Below are 15788 nucleotides of genomic sequence, written 5' to 3'. Positions count from 1 at the left end.
CAACTGTATTGAATCCCGAAATCACTATGCTCAGGTATTTTACAACACCTACGTCATCAGCAGTGCCCAGCAAGGAGAGTGTAGCTGCAGAAGCAGTCACCGGTAAGGTGGAAGAAGAATGCAAACAAAGTGACATTTGTAGTTTGAGGTTCTCACTTAAAGCCTTGCTCATTCCTGTCATTAAAATGTATTAACACATCAGGCTCAGCTTCACGAGAAGATGGGGAAGCAGATTAACTGCTACGTTAGGGGGGCATGTAAACCATGGACTTGCTACCCCTGTAGCCATCAGCTGGCAGGGTGGGTGTATCTCCAAACCGTGGTGTCACAGGCCAGCCCTGTGTGGGTGAGCAAGTGTACATACTTCTCTCTGGTGTGAGTTTGCACAGAGCAGAATGTGGGGACAGGGCACCTGAGATCTGGGCCAGCCGTGCTTCCCATACAAGGATGGGGCAGACACCGCTGACGAAGAAGGTGGGCCTGCTGGCCCGGTCTCCACTGACTGGTACCCCTAGAGAGCAGGGGCGCCCCAGGGAGCTGTGCTAGCTCACACCTATTGCCCACACTTCTCTGTGCTGTATTGGAAAAGAAAGTCTCTGTACCTCTACGTTTACTGAGTAAACGGTTCAACGAATCAGTACGCGTGAGCGTGATCATTGGTGACCGTGACCTCTAGCTTCTGTTCGCTGGGAATCCCAAACCGAGTCTGAGCTCTGGCCAGCTTCCAACACGCTTACCGTCCACACACACCTGAAACGTGCGGAGAAAAGCACCTTCCGGTTCACCCGGCGGCCAGTGGTCCGCCTGGCTGGGGTCTGGGGTCTGTGCAGAAGAGCGGCCTGCGTTCTTGCAGACTACACCGGAGACTCCCCTAATCCCTTGAAGCCTAAGTGAGTAGAACACGGGCAGTCAGCTCTACCGCAGCACAACCTGTGAGAGCGTGGAGGTGGGGTGTGCGCATTCCGGGTCGGATGTCCCCCACTCGGAATCCCCACGGAACAGACGGGCAGCGTCCGGCCCTGCGGCTGGGGGCGCAGACCAACGCCCTTGTCCGGTGCTCTGCCCACAGGAGACGCAGTTGTCCCTGGATCCCTTTCCTGTCCTTCTGTTTTCTTAAGTGATGTCCACCCCGGACATGGGGCCTAAACTCACAACCCAGAGATCAAGGGGGCCGGGCTCACCCGCTGAGCTGGGCAGGTGCCCCAGGTTCCTTCCTGTCTTAATGCCCTCCGCCCCCACCCCAGAGCCCTGATGCGTTCAGTACCCGAGCGCGGGGTTAAGGCCGATGCTTCTGGCTGCTGAGAGCTTCCGGTGGGAGAAGCTGCAGCACTCGTTCTGCGCACCCCGGGCTCTCGGAAAACCGACGGGGCTGCCGGCGAGCCCGCCGCAGAGCCCTCTGGGAGATGTAGTTCTGGGGCGAGAGGCACCCTGGGAAATGGAGTTCTGCGCGCGCCCCTCCGCGGTCCGCGGTGAGGCTCTCGGCGCGCGGGCCCCAGCGGGAGGGGGCGGGGCGGGGCTCGGCGTCCCCGCGGCCTCGTGGGGACAGCGTTCGGGGCGGGGGCAGTGTGGGGCGGTCCGTGGGGACCGGAGATGCCGAGGGGCGGAGGACGCAGCGCGCCGCGCGTCCTGCCACGTGGACAGCGGCCGCGGAGCCGGCGAGTGCCGAGGGGCCTGCGGGGGCCGGGGCCGGGGCCGGTGGAGGAGCCGGGCCCCTGCGGCTGAGGCTGGCGGGAGAGGGGCCAGCGGAAGGGGCGTTCGGGGCGCGCGGCTGCGGCGGTTGGGTCTGCGCGGGCAGCGCCGGGGCCGCAGGCTGCTCGGCGGGTGCCGGCGGTGTGGACGGCCGCCGCGGCGACTCGGGGTGTGCGGTGAGCCGGCGGCCGTGGGGCGCGGACTCTGGGTGCCGGCAGCGGGCTGTGCTGCGAGGCGGAGAGTCCGCGGCGGCCGGCGGGGCTGCGGGGCTGCGACGCGCCGCGAGTGGGCACGTCCCGGAGGGGCTTCTCCGCCGCCTGCTCCTGAGCCTCCGCGGGGAGCGCCCGGAGGCCGGCGGTCTGCGAGGCGCTGTGTGTGTCGCCGGCACCGGCTCGGGAGGAAGCGGCCGTGGGGTGTCCGTTGGCCTCGGGGACTGCGGAGCGGGGGCCCCAGGGCTCCCCGGGAATCAGGATTAGGGTGCCTGGTGCGGAGGAACGGGGGATGATGGAGTGGTTGGGGACGCCCGGTGTCCGCAGGGCACGAGCCCTTGGGGGCCTGGCGGGCCCAGTGGGGAGGGCCGGGACTGCATCTTGGGGTCCTGAGTTCCAGTCCCGGGTCGCGTCGAGCCGGCCGTAGCCACCAGAGGAGAGTGACCGCGGGACTGCGGGCTGAATGATTTGGTCGCTTGGGGCTGGAAGTCAGACACTGGTTGGCCTTTGGCTGTAACTGGGGGGCCCTGGGGTTGACTGGGGACAGAGTAGGTTTGGGCGACCGGGGAGACATTTTGTGGGGAGACTCCCTGGTCATCCGGAGGCCTGAGGGGTTACTAAGTGTGCGGGTCAGCGAGGGCCTTGACGGTGTCCGTGAGCCGGCTGTGGGCGTCGGTGGTGGCCCAGCGGTGTCCGAGCCACGGGACTCGCGGAGCTCGCGGGAGCAGGAAGGGCTGTGGGGCTGCCGGGAGGGGTTCGAGGCTCACGACTGCGCGGCCCCGGGGGTCGGTGACTGAAGACGGGGATGCTGGTGGAGCGCTGACGGGGCAGCCAGTGCGGGGCAGCCAGTGCGGGGTAACCACGTCTGTGCTCCTAAGTGTGGGTCTGAAAGTGGCTTTACTGTGTGGCCTACAAGGCAGGTGAAACATGTAAGACTTCAGATCCCGTCTTTGTAGTGTCACCACCTATGAGAGCCGCACCTCTGAAGTAGTGGCGTTACTGATAATGATTGTTATTGGTAAGAATTTCCTGGTTTCCCTGTAATCCCGTCACGTGGTCATAGGAGCACTCACCAGCCTTTACTCAGTGTTTCTGTGCCAGTCGTGGTTCGCAGGGATTTACGTGTAGAATTGTCGAGAACATCATGGGCTTCAAATGAACGACTTGTATGTTGAGGAGAAGCTCTGCTGAATTCCTCTCTTGTTTCATCAGCTGCTGAATTCCGTTTCCTCGCTTCCTTATGCCTTGACTTAAAAGTGAACGCGACATTCTTATTTTCTGTGGGCTCTATATTACTGGCCTGGTCTCTTTCCCTTCCCCGTTCCGAGAGAGAGCGAGTGCTTGGGGGAATGCTGCTACTAAGGGGCTGGGGTTCCTTCTGCATACCCCCTATTATGAGTCCTTGTGAGGTCTGTGCAGAGTCTATAGAAAACCCACTCTGAGCTTTAAAGGCAGGTTAAATGAGTTTCCAATGAGAGAGGGGTATTTCCATCTTAAAGAGAGTTTGTTACCCGACTCTACAGATTCTAGTTTCCGTGCACTAATTGGCTTGTTTGAGATAAAGAAGTCTCTGGAGCAAGGGTCCTGGGTGAAGAGAATCCTGACCCGAGACCTTTAATTTGAGCGTCAAGATAAGAATCCAGAAGATACACAGAGCCTGCAGTTTTCCCGAGAGCAGCAGAAAATGACCAAGTCCCAGGTGAGTAACTCATTTATTTCCTCAATTGTGGTACCGTACAATTCGCCCATTTTAAGTGAACAATTGACTGTTTGTTGGTGGTGGTCGTTTTTCAGTAGTTTAGAGGCTTCTGCAACCATCTAATTGTTGAGCCACAATCTAAATTTAGCATATTTTCATCCTCTAGGGGCGCCTGGTGGCTCTGCCTTCAGCTCAGGTCATGATCCCAGAACCTTGGGATCTAGTCCGGCTTCCAGCTCCCTGCTCAGCGGGGAGTCTGCTTCTCCCTTTCCTTCTGCCTGCTGTTAGCCCTGCTTGTGCCTTCTCTCTCTCTCTCTCTCTCTCTTTTTCTGTGAAATAACTAAAAATCTCAAAAAAATGTGAAAAGGACATTTTCATCCTCCTAAAAGGAAACCTATCTCCATCTCCGCAGCAGGTAACCCCCAGGGACCCCGCCCCAGCCCCAGGCCCCAGCTCCTGGGTTTGCCCATTCTGCGCATCTCATATCCACAGGATCACACGTGATGGGGTCTTTTGTGACTGGCTTCTTTCATGTAGCCTGCTTTTAAGATGGGCCATGAATTAATACTTTATTGTGTTTTGTTGTGGAATATTCTGTTGTGTGACTGGGGCAGTTGTGTTTATCAGTTCCTCATTTGCTAGACCAAATCGCTGTTTGCTATTTTGGCTGCTGTGGATACTACTACTGCCAACATTGGTGTGTATGTTCTCTTTTCTTAGGTACATACCTAGGAATGAACTGCTAGTTCCTGTGGTAACTATATTTAACATTTTAAAGAACTGATAGACTTTTTTCTAAGTACTGTTTTCTTTTTTAAGATTTAATTGCTTAGGGGCACCTGGGTGGCTCACTGGGTTAAGGCTCTGCCTTTGGCTCAGGTCATGATCCCAGGGTCCTGGGATCGAGCCACGCATCGGGCTCCCTGCTCAGTGGGGGGCCTGCTTCCCCCTCTCTCTCTGCCTACTTGTGATATGTCTGTCTATCTCTGTCAAATAAATAAAAATCTTTTTAAAAAATGATCAAATAAATGTATCATTTGGGGATGACTTCATTTATAAATAGTAGCTCTAATAATAAGGCCACTGAAGGGTCACTTGTGTGGCTGTCAGTTAAGCGTCGGCCTTCGGCGTAGGTCATGATCCCAGGGTCCTGAGATCGTCTCCCGGGTCGGGCACCCTGCTCAGCTGGAAGCCTCCCACTGCTTGTGTTCCCTCTCTGTGTCTCTGCCTCTGTCAAATAAATAAAGATCTTTAAAAAATAATAATAATAAGACCTCTGAAGTTTCTCCTGCTAGGACACATGGAAGCAGACAGCCCTGGGCTGGCACGGCACGTGAGGGGTGCCATGAAAGACTACGGGGTTTTCTGGGCTTCTGCTCTGTCGTACTCTGCCAGTTGGTTTTCTGTGTCCCACATGCCGCCTCACAGCTCAGGGTGGCTTCTGCGGCTCCAGTACAACGTCTACTCAAGAGCAGGAAGAGGGAGGCCTGGGTGGCGCAGCTGGTTAAGTGTCCAGCTCTTAGTTTCCACTCCGGTCCTGATCCCAGCGTCAACGATCAGGCCCCACATCAGGATTCGTGCTCAGCGCAGAATCTGCTTAAGACTCCCTCCGCCTCCCCCCGCCCCTCCTCCTGCTCCCTCTTGCCCTAAAATAAATAATTCTTTTTAAAAAATCGTAAAAAATAAAAGCAGGAAGAATAGTAGAGAGCAGAGGGTATTATCAGTGTGTCCCTGTCTTCCCAGAAAAGCAGCAGCTTCCCCCAGGTGGCCTCGCACACCTCCGGGAGCCGTTGCCAGCACGGATCACGGGACTGACTCTAGATGTAAGAGAGGCAGAAGGGCCAAGGGAACGGCTACGACTTGTGACTGGGAGCGGGCGCGTTGGCACCCCTCGTACAGCTGAGGTTTGCAGACAGGAGAACAGCTATCCCGAAGGCTGCTAGAGGCTCCTGCCCTGGGGTCTTTGCACCATGGTTTCACCGTCGGAGACCCACTGGTTCAGCTTTACTAGGAGCGTGCTCTTCCAGGGCCCGCCGTCGTTCGAGGACGTGGCTGTGGACTTCACGTGGGAGGAGTGGCGGCTGCTGGACTCCACGCAGAAGGCTCTGTACCGAAGTGTGGTGCTGGAGAACGTGAGCAGCCTTGTGTCCCTGGGGAAGGACACATCCGGTGTGGACTCGGCCCCGTCAGCTGGCTTTCCCTTTCGTTGACTGAAAAATGGGACCTTTGAAGTGTGTCATGACATAGGGCTTTAGTCTAAGAATTCAAAAATTCTTAGCCCTTTTTCGTCTCCAGAGTGTCTGTCCACGCACATCCCAAGTGAATGACGTCTTTCACAGCCTCTGGAGCTAAGCATTTACTTTTCTTCAGAAGCCCGAGCCCAGGAAATTGGGCCCAAGTCCTATGTGAGTTTTCCATACACAAGGTTTCAGCTCATCAGACCAGATGTGACCTTCAGGCTGGAGCAGGAGCAGCCACGGGTACATCCCGAGCCCGAGCTTTGCAGGCGAGGCCCCTGGGCGGTGGTGGAGTTAAATTCCAGCTGGAAGTGAACAGTGAAGACGGTGAGGGGTGGGCACCTGTGCAATGTTGTGTCGAGAACCCTCGAGGTCACTAACCCTCTGGAAGTGACCCGGAGCCATTGAGATGAGCTTCTCAGATAGGCAGATATCGTTTCTAGCGCTTACCATGTGAGGATAGGTCATCTGTCTTCCTTGGCTCTGATTTTCGAGTGAGCTCTGCCTCTCTGGTCCGTCCTAAGGAGCTCAACCCCTCTTTCTCCTGTTGGACTTTGTTCGTTCATTTTCCTCTCCACACCAGACCTTATCCTGCTGAGAGATCCCTTTTCTTTTCTCTAGGACACAGGATCCGTTGTGATTTTTTCCCCTTTCACTGTTTTAATTCCCACATATCTTCTTTCCCCTTTCATTGTGAACGCCTCCGACTACTGTTGCACTCCCACAGTCTTTCCTCTAGTCTCGCCTTCATTTCTCTCATGATGGTTTACTCCTCCTTGCCCTGTAACCAAAGAAATAACTTCGGAGTCCTCATTCCCTTGCTTCTAGTGCAACTTTTTTATTGCCTTCTCTTAGGGTTGAGTGTGTGTGCAGATGAAACCCTTTGCCTGGAACAGATTATTCTATCATGGCTCCTAACAACCTGTTTAGTCCATTTTTTTTCTTCTCCTTATCCATTATCGGTTTTCTACCTCAGTTTCCATGAAAGCACTTTATTTAATTTTAATTCCCAAACATGTACCGGTGTGCATGATTATTTCTGCGGTTCTGGTTCATCTGGTTCACAGTTATTGAAGAATTCACTAAAGGGTTTTAATTCTTCTCTTTTCTAGAATACTGGAAAGTTGATGAATACAAAGCATGGCACCAAGAAATTCAAGACAGGATTAAAAAATTGGAACAAGTTCATGAAATGAATGCAGGTGGAAAAATATTTCAGTCGAGCATGAACCTTGCCCCTTTAAAGCAAAAATCCAATAAGCGTGTCTCAACTGGAAAACATTTGAAATACTCACTAGATTTATTTACTCAGACTGGAAACAGTGGGAGAAAGAAAGCTGGGAAGGTCAGGGGATATGAGAAATCCTTTCTCCATATTGCATGTGAAAAAACTCCTGTTGGAGTAAAACACTATGAATGTACGGAATGTGGAAAAGTCATCAGCAGGAAGTCACGGCTCATCGTCCATCAGAGGACACACACAGGAGAGAAACCATTCAAATGCAGTGACTGTGGCAAAGCCTTTTCCCAGAAGTCACACGTCGTTACACACCAGACAGTTCACACAGGAGAAAAACGTTATGGATGTGAGTGTGGAAAGGCCTTCGCTAGAAAGTCACACCTCATCACACACCAGAGAACTCACACGGGAGAGAAACCGTACGGATGCAGCGAGTGTAGCAAAGTGTTCTCTCAGACCTCACAGCTCATCATTCATCAGCGAAGTCACACGGGAGAGAAACCCTATGCCTGTAGTGAATGCGGGAAAGCCTTTAGTGGGAAATCACAACTCACCTCTCACAAGAGAACCCATACAGATGAAAAGCCCAACAAATGCAGTGAGTGTGGGAAAGCCTTCAGGGAGAAGTCAGGTCTCCGTAAGCATCAGAGAATCCATTCAGGAGAGAAGCCCTACGGGTGCAGTGACTGCGGGAGAGCCTTCAGTGGGAAGTCACTGCTGCTTCGACATCAGAAGACTCATTCAGGAGAAAAGCCCTACGGATGCAGCCAGTGCGGGAAAGCATTTATTTGGAAGTCACAGCTGCTCATACATCAGCGAACTCACACAGGAGAGAAGCCCTATGGTTGTGGCGAGTGTGGGAAAGCCTTCTCCCAGAAGTCCCACCTCCTCGTACATCAGAGAATTCACACAGGACAGAAACCCTAGAAACAGAGTGGACGTGGGGCGCCCGGGGGGGCTCATTCAGTATGAAACTTTAAAGACACGTATCGTAGCTGTAGTGAAAAGAAGGGCCATCTGTACCCCAATGTTCACGGCAGCAGTGGCCACAGTCAGCAAACTGGAAAGAACCAAGATGCCCTTCAATGGACGAATGAATAAAGCAGATGTGGTCCATATACACTATGGAGTATGATGCCTCCATCAGAAAGGATGAATCCCCAACTTTTGTAGCAACATGGACGAGACTGGAAGAGATTCTGCTGAGTGAAATAAGTCAAGCAGAGAGAGTCAATTATCATATGGTCTCACTTGTGAAGCATAAGGAATAACACAGATGACATGGGGAGAAGGAAAAGAGAAGTGAACTTGGAGAAATCGGAGCGGGAGACAAACCATGAGAGACTGTGGACTCTGAGAAACAAACGGAGGGTTGGGGGGGGTTGGGTGAGCCTGGTGGTGGGTGTTTTGAAGGACACATGTTGCATGGAGCACTGGGTGTGGTGCAAAAACGCTGAATTTTGGAACACTGAAAAAAAATTAAAAAAAAAAAAAAGATACGTGTCTGTGTGTATATGTATGTTGGCAATGACGACAGCCAAGTAAAAAGCCTGTTGCTTCAGAGGGATATAGGCCTTACGTTCCTGAGTATGGCTACATGTTATACATTTATATATTCTTGTAGCACTTGTGAAAATAATCTGTGAGCATGGTGTATGTCGTGTTTATGGCACGGAGTCTGTGAACAGTGCTGCACAGTGGGTATCATTTGTACCATGACAGAGGAAGGTACGCTGGGCCAAATGATGTATTTCTTATTTAACAAGTAGTATAACTTATATTGCCAGATACTTTTCGGCACATGTAAATGAGTTTGAGAACTCTTACCGTGCTCTGTCTTCAATAATAGAAGCCAGAATTTTTCAGTAAAAGCTCCTGCCTCCTCTGAGTGCCCAGTTTATACACAGAACTGCTATTCACGTTAGACGCGCAAAGGCAAGAAGACACGTGAGCATGAGACAAGTGAGCAACAGAGAAGCTCTGAATAGCACTGCTCTTCATCTGAATGTGTAGGAAATAAGGTTCGTAAAAATAAAAGACCCACAAAGCATCTCCTCCTGTTATTTTTCAGTGGGATTTCTATACAGATTAGTTGTACATAGGTCAAATATAATAGAGCTAAGAACCTGTATTTTGGATTAATATGCTAAGAGATCATGTAATCCTGTTCTCTGTGTCAATCTTTTAATGTTTTCCTAAAGTAACTTGCAAATAATTAGAAGAAACTCTTAAAAAAAAAAAAATAACAACAACCGTGTAGTTCTATAGGCTTACATGCAGAGACTTGCTAGGGGAATTAGGATTTTGGGGATAATTTGATTCAGACATCTTCTACAGATGAGACTTTAGAAGTTGAGGTACCTGGGATGCCCGGGTGGCTCAGTTTGTTAAGCAGCTGCTTTTGGCTCAGGTCGTGATCCCAGGGTTCTGGGATCGAGCCCCACATCTGGCTGCCGACTCAGCGGAGAGCCTGCTTCCCCCTCCCACCCTGCCTGCTGCTCTCCTTGCTTGTACACTCCCTCTCTGTTAAATAAAATAAATAAAACCTTAAAAACAGTTAAAAAAAAAAAAAAAGAAGTCGAGGTACCTTATTGTTTGTAAAATAAATCTCTATTTAATGTACAAGAAATCTTGCAGTGCACAAGGTATTATCTTGCTTTTAAATAGGCCAAACTTAAGTATATTTGTAAATAATGTGTCTTGAAAATGCCAAAAGCCTTTCTTGAATGTTGATGAACTTCAGAGGTTTGCATCACACCCTAAATGTGTGATTTACATTCATGGTTTTTTTTTTTAAAGATTTTATTTATTTATTTGACAGAGAGAGATCACAAGTAGGCAGAGAGGCAGGCAGAGAGAGAGAGAGAGAGGAGGAAGCAGGCTCCCTGCTGAGCAGAGAGCCCGATGCGGGACTCGATCCCAGGACCCTGAGATCATGACCTGAGCCGGAGGCAGAGGCTTAACCCACTGAGCCCCCCAGGCGCCCCAGCAAACAGACTTAAATCCGGTTTACCGAAAACGCTTTTTACCCGCGTAACCGCTCAGCCAGCGCCCCCGGCGCGCCCCGAGCGGGTCGGTCACTCAGACCCCGGGTTCGCTCGGGACCAGCCCGCGGCGTTTCCCTGCGGCCGCGCCGCGCCCCGCCGGCCGAGTGCGGGCCTGCGCGTGGCCGGGGACCGCACCGCGCCTCGAGACGGCGGCCCCCGTCGCCCGGGCCGCAGGGCGGAGGGGTCGCGGCGGTCGCGTGCGGGCTCCTTCCCGCGGTCCCGCGTGCGGGCGCAGAGGGCGGAGCTGCGGGGGGACCCCGGCCTCCGGCGAGCTTCGCGGGCGGCTCCCGCATCGCGACCCGGGGTGCGGCCGGGTCGCCTGGGCGAGTCGTGAGCCCGCCGGGGCCTAGGGCGGCCCGGGACCCGCTCTTCCCGCCGGGGCCGTTCCGGGCTGCCCCCTGCCCCCGAGTCCCGCGCAGGTCCCCGGCCGGGGGCGCGCGCCCGTCCCGCCCTCCGCGGCTCGCTCGGGCTGTTGGGCCCCACGCGGTTTCCCGCAGTCGCGAGTTCCCGCCGGGGCAGTCGGTCCTTCGTGGGGCTGCCCTTGTCTTCCGCGGCATTAGGGGGTTTGCCCCCTTTTTCTCCCTCAGGTTGTAACTTAAATACCTATCTCCGAGTTTAAATTTGTAAGATCTAATCTATATGTTTATTTTATATTTACTCGCTTACAATTTAAAAAGTACAGTCTCCAGGGCAGCAAATGGAGCCGATTGTTTCTAGAGCATGTGACACACTCGGACACTGTTTAAGTACAGTTGCTGGATGGACTTTGTGTGGAAGGGCCTGCTCAGCCAGAGGGAGCCATTCTGCTGTTTCTGCAGTAAACACCGATGGACCCCGCGTCCCCAGAGGAACTGACTTAAAAGCAAGTCCGGGAAACCAGTCCCAGGTAGCAAAGCCCAGATACTAGAGCGGGTCAGGCCAGGTGGAGACGTCCAACCAGTGGGGCGCACATACTGTCTCCCTGGCTACCAAGGAGCGTGGGCCCCGCCTTATGCCAATTCTGACCAAGGTCATAGGCCAGTTCAAATATCTACTTGGGTAAATCGAAATCCATTGGCCGCGCGTGTGTGACCTAGCATGACTGTGCAGTTTTCTCTGTGTGTTGCAATCTCATGGGCCACCTCTGTGTGGCCAGGCTCAACCAGCTCTGTAAGTTAGTCTGTGAGGCTGGGAGGGGTCGCGGGACCACGGGGTTGGTTTGATTCTTGATGCTTGGCCCGTAATAAAGCTTTGCTTGATCTTCGCTTTGTACCAGTCTCGCTCCTTTGATCACAGGCGGTTATTGGGGGACCTGTCGCGGTGGGTTACTTCATCCATTGGCTTCACTCAGAGGAAGAGCATTTGTGTTTCTTGAGGGATGAATGGTCTCTTCGCCCTCAGCAGGGCGGGGTCCGGGCAGGGGTACGTCTTCAAAGTGGCTTTCATAAAAGAGTAGACGAGTTTAAATTAAGTGTAAAGCGTGTACATCAGTACAAACGAACCTCTGCACTCCAAGTCCCTATATCCAAACCCGGTTCTCCCTGGCTTCCCTCTAGGGGTCTATGTTGCCGAGGCATCCAGCTCTCTTCGGAACGCTGTGTTGCCTCGGTCTTGCCTCCCTCAGTGTCGCCCGTCACCAGAGTCTGTCCCCCCTGTGTCGCCTGTCACTCGGAGTCCCGTACTTTCTTGTAGTCTGTCCCCCGCTCAGTGCCGCCAGTCACTCGGAGTCCCCTGTTTCTTGTAGTCTGTCCCCCTTGTTGGGTCGGCGGCTCCGGGAGTGCAGGAGGAACAACAGAAATGACCGCGGGCTGCCGTCTTCCAGGTCCCTCCCCCATTCCCTAACCCTTGACTCTCCAGCCAAAAGGATGTCTGCCCGGGTCTGGCTCCATCGGATGTCTGTGATACCCGATACCTATGCAGGAAACAGGAGCATCAGGACTCCCCCACACCCTCCAATCACCAAAGACCTTACCTTGTATGTAAACCCATGCCCAGTCTTGGCCTGATAAAAGACCCCGCCGCCTCCCTCCCGGCTCCAACTTCCCCAACTCCCCCTTCCCGAGCCGGGGAACCTCACCTGAGAATGCCTACCTCCTCCCGGTGTGACTTTCCTGGCTTCCCTTCTCCTGAGCCCCCAAACTTCGCCAGAGAGTGCCTTTAACAAATCTTGCCTTGCGTTTACCTCGCCTGTAAAACCTGACACCCCTCAGAGTCCCGCACTTTCTTAACTATCGCACATTTGCAGCAATATCCACTCTGTCATAGCAAGTAGCTTCCCAGTTGTTTTCCCAATTCTGCTCTTTCAACAGATTGTTTTCCTGAATTTGGTTACTTTTTTGACTTTATCTCATTGTCCAGTTTATAATTAGATTTGGGTTACTAATGACAAAGTATACATTTTTCAAAAACATATTCACTAAGGGGTGCCTGGGTGGCTCAGTGGGTTAAGCCTCTGCCTTCGGCTCAGGTCATGGTCTCAGGGTCCTGGGACTGAGCCCCGCATCGGGTTCTCCGCTTGGCAGGGAGCCTGCTTCCTCCCTCTCTCTGCCTGCCTCTCTGGCTACTTGTGATCTCTGTCTGTCAAATAAATAAATAAAATCTTTAAAAAAAATATATATATATATATATTTTTTTTTTTTTTCACTACAAGACCAACCCCCACCCTCAATAGTCAACAAACAATCTTTTTAATTGTTCCATTAAAACAAAATAGAATCTGTTTAACTAAAACTTTCTGGCTATCGTCAATGTTTTAAAAAGTCCTATCCAAGTATGAATTACTTTAAAATCCACTCTTTAGCCTGGGTGGCTTAGTCTGTTAGGTGTCTGACTCAGTTTCAGCTCAGGTCACAATCTCAGGGTCCTGAGGTGGAGGCTGCCCCTGTGCTTAGGAGGGAGTGGGTTTCACATTCTTTCTCCTTCTGCGGCAAGCCCCACCCCCATGCACGCTCTCACTCTCTCTAAAATGAAAAGTAAATCCTATAAAAATTTACTTCTTGTTTTTTTTTTTTTTTATTGAATATACTTAACAATGAAAATCTGTTATTGATAGTAATACATTTTTGGTAAATCAGCAATGCTGGTGAATGTTGAAACTTGGTGTATTTGGGAAATTGGCTGCTGGAAAGCTTATTTCCAGTGAACTGGTTAGAGAGAGCATACTATGTTCTTAGTTACGACGGCAGTGGCATTCTAGGGCAGATGAGTGTGCAGATACAAGAGGTGTCTCTGCAGAATGAGATTTCTTGTTAAGCTTTAAATAGGAACACTCGGGGTACCCGGGTGGCTCAGTTGGTTAAGCGTCTGCCTTCCACTCAGGTCATGATTCCAGAGTCCGGGCATCGAGCCCCACATCGGGCTCCCTCCTCAATGCAGTCTACTTCTCCCCTTGCCTCACCCCCTGCTGGTGCTCTCTCTGTCACCCACGTTTCCTTGGATGTAGGCTACATTATCTACAGAAGGGGGCAGCTCTCCCTACCTCATCTGTGATTATTAGGGTGAGTTAACCCCTCTGGCAATTCCCACTTTGCTCAAGGCTGTATCAAGCATCCACAAGCCCAGCCCCAGGCCAAGCCTCACCTTCCTTTTCTGGGGCAGCGCAGCCTTCAGGAGCACCCGGAAGGACTCTCAGCGGCCTGAGTGTGTTCGGTAGAGCTTCCTTTGTGTGGCCCCTGGTTTCCACTGCTTTGTACCCCCTTGACACGTATCCATGGCTTTGCCTCTCGACACTCACAGGCTTTGTAGAAAGACCTAACCCTTGCCCACTGTCCTGCCCTCCAGAGTATTTCCTTATGGAACCGCGATGCTAGTTCACATGTTCCTGAGAATCACTTATGTAGCGTATCTTTTGTGGGAGCCATATTTGTTTTTTCAAATCAAATGAATTAATTCCTTAGCAGGGATAATGCATAGAGGTGAAATCAAATGTCTAGTGTTGGCACATATATATAATGTCTGGTGTTGATGGCTTGTGATTTTGTAAATTTATCTGTGAGGTGTGAAACCACCTGAGTATAAATGCGGAGTTGTCTGTGATAAACGTCTTTCCTCTCTGCCTTTACCTCCAATTTCTTTCCTTCTGCTAGATTCTTTCCGAAAATTTTCCCTCAGGAGGGAAAGTGTATTTTCTCTGTCACCTCTAATTTTTTTTTTAAGATTTTATTTATATACTTGACAGAGATCATAAGTAGGCAGAGAGGCAGGTAGAGGCAGGTAGAGAGAGAGGAGGAAGTAGGCTCCCCGCGGAGCAGAGAGCCCGATGCAGGACTCGATCCCAGCACCCTGGGATCATGACCTGAGCTGAAGGCAGAGGCTTTAACCCACTGAGCCACCCAGGCGCCCCTCATCTCCCATCTTTTTATTTCAGACATCAGCCCCTGCTCTGATCTGCATGAGTTCTGTGGCTTTATTTTTTGAGCGTGCTTTTCAGCAGCAGCACACTTGCTTTTGGAAGCTGTGCTTCCTTTCAGTCACCAGCCTATCACTCCACCCCAGTGGCCCTGCTTTTTGGGTTGGATGCCATGGGGTAGAGGAAGCTTGCTGTCTCCTGACCAAGTCTGCAAGGTTGAGGAATATCCATGATTTTCCAGATTGGACGTTTCTGGATGCATTGTACGTGTTTCCAAACTGCAATTACATTGTATTATTATGACAAGTTTTTTAGTCTGGTCTCAACATTTTAGCAGTTGAAAGTTGAAGTATGTTCCAGTTAACAAGAAACTTTTACTTTATGTAGTATTTAAAATAAGGTGCTGTCCTGAGGCAAGTACTATGGGGATCAGCAGGATTTGGGAAGAACATTATGCCCTCTCCAGGTATTAGCTGACATGTCCGTGTTGCTCCTGGCTCTGTGAAGCAGTCCACCCACCGTCTTTCCTGCAGAAAGGTCCCATCCATTGGTGGATAGATTCCGATGCCACTATTTTTTTTTTTTTTAGATTTTATTTATTTGACAGAAAGACACAGTGAGAGAGGGAACACAAGCAGGGGGAGTGGGAGAGGGAGAAGCAGGCTTTCCCCAGAGTGGTGAGCCCGATATGGGGCTTGATCCCAGGACTCTGGGATCATGAACTGTGCCAAAGGCAGATGCTTAATGACTGAGCCACCCAGGTGCTCCGATACCACTAAGTTTTATTTTTGAATGGTGAATACTTTTCTTTACTTACTTGTATATATTCAGTGAAGCAAAGAAATATATTCATAAGTCTTTTTTCGCTAGGGGTCCCTGATCGAACCCCGGATCCCGCTCTCTGCTCAGCAAGCAGCCTGCTTCTCCCTCTCTCTCCCGCCTGACTCTCTGCCTACTCGTGATCTTTCTGTCAAATAAAGAAATAAGATCTTAAAAAAAAAAAAAAAAAAGACTTTCTTCGATGATGTAAGTAACGTTAAGATGAAAATCCTCTTCCTTTCCCTGGATTACATTCTCAAAGCAGAGGTACAAGCAATGGCCGATCCTGCGTCTGTGCAGGATCACACTAGGTCATTAGAAGGAATCAGTACGTCGTGGTGACATAACCCCAGGTAGATGTGTTCTCTTGGGATCCGCGTCAAGAACGTACTTGGTCGGAGCCGGGGGCCCCGCTCGGGGGAGCGGCCGTTCTCGGAGGAAAGCCGCGCCGCTGCTGCGGCCGGTCGGCGGGGCTCTGGGGCCGAGGCCGGCTCGGCCAGGTGAACCCTGTCTGCAGCACC

The 15788-nt window shown here is 51.7% G+C and overlaps 1 protein-coding gene across 1 annotated transcript; it reads left to right on the top strand.

Annotated features, from left to right (window-relative positions):
• Positions 1–6948: 6948 nt before the first annotated feature.
• LOC309848407 (uncharacterized protein) lies at positions 6949–8984 on the top strand. The gene has a single exon (XM_082700006.1). The coding sequence runs from the start codon at positions 7027–7029 to the stop codon at positions 7999–8001; it is 975 nt and encodes a 324-aa protein (XP_082556132.1). The 5' UTR covers positions 6949–7026; the 3' UTR covers positions 8002–8984.
• Positions 8985–15788: the final 6804 nt, after the last annotated feature.

The sequence above is a fragment of the Mustela nivalis genome (assembly GCF_964662115.1).
Source record: "Mustela nivalis genome assembly, chromosome: 14".
NCBI classification, from domain to species: Eukaryota; Metazoa; Chordata; class Mammalia; order Carnivora; family Mustelidae; genus Mustela; species Mustela nivalis.
This window is presented reverse-complemented; position numbering and strand designations above follow the sequence as displayed.

What these genes read in the sequence shown, in the direction of transcription:
- LOC309848407 (XM_082700006.1), top strand. Translation starts at nt 7,027, where the DNA reads ATGAATGCAGGTGGAAAAATATTTCAGTCGAGCATGAACCTTGCCCCT.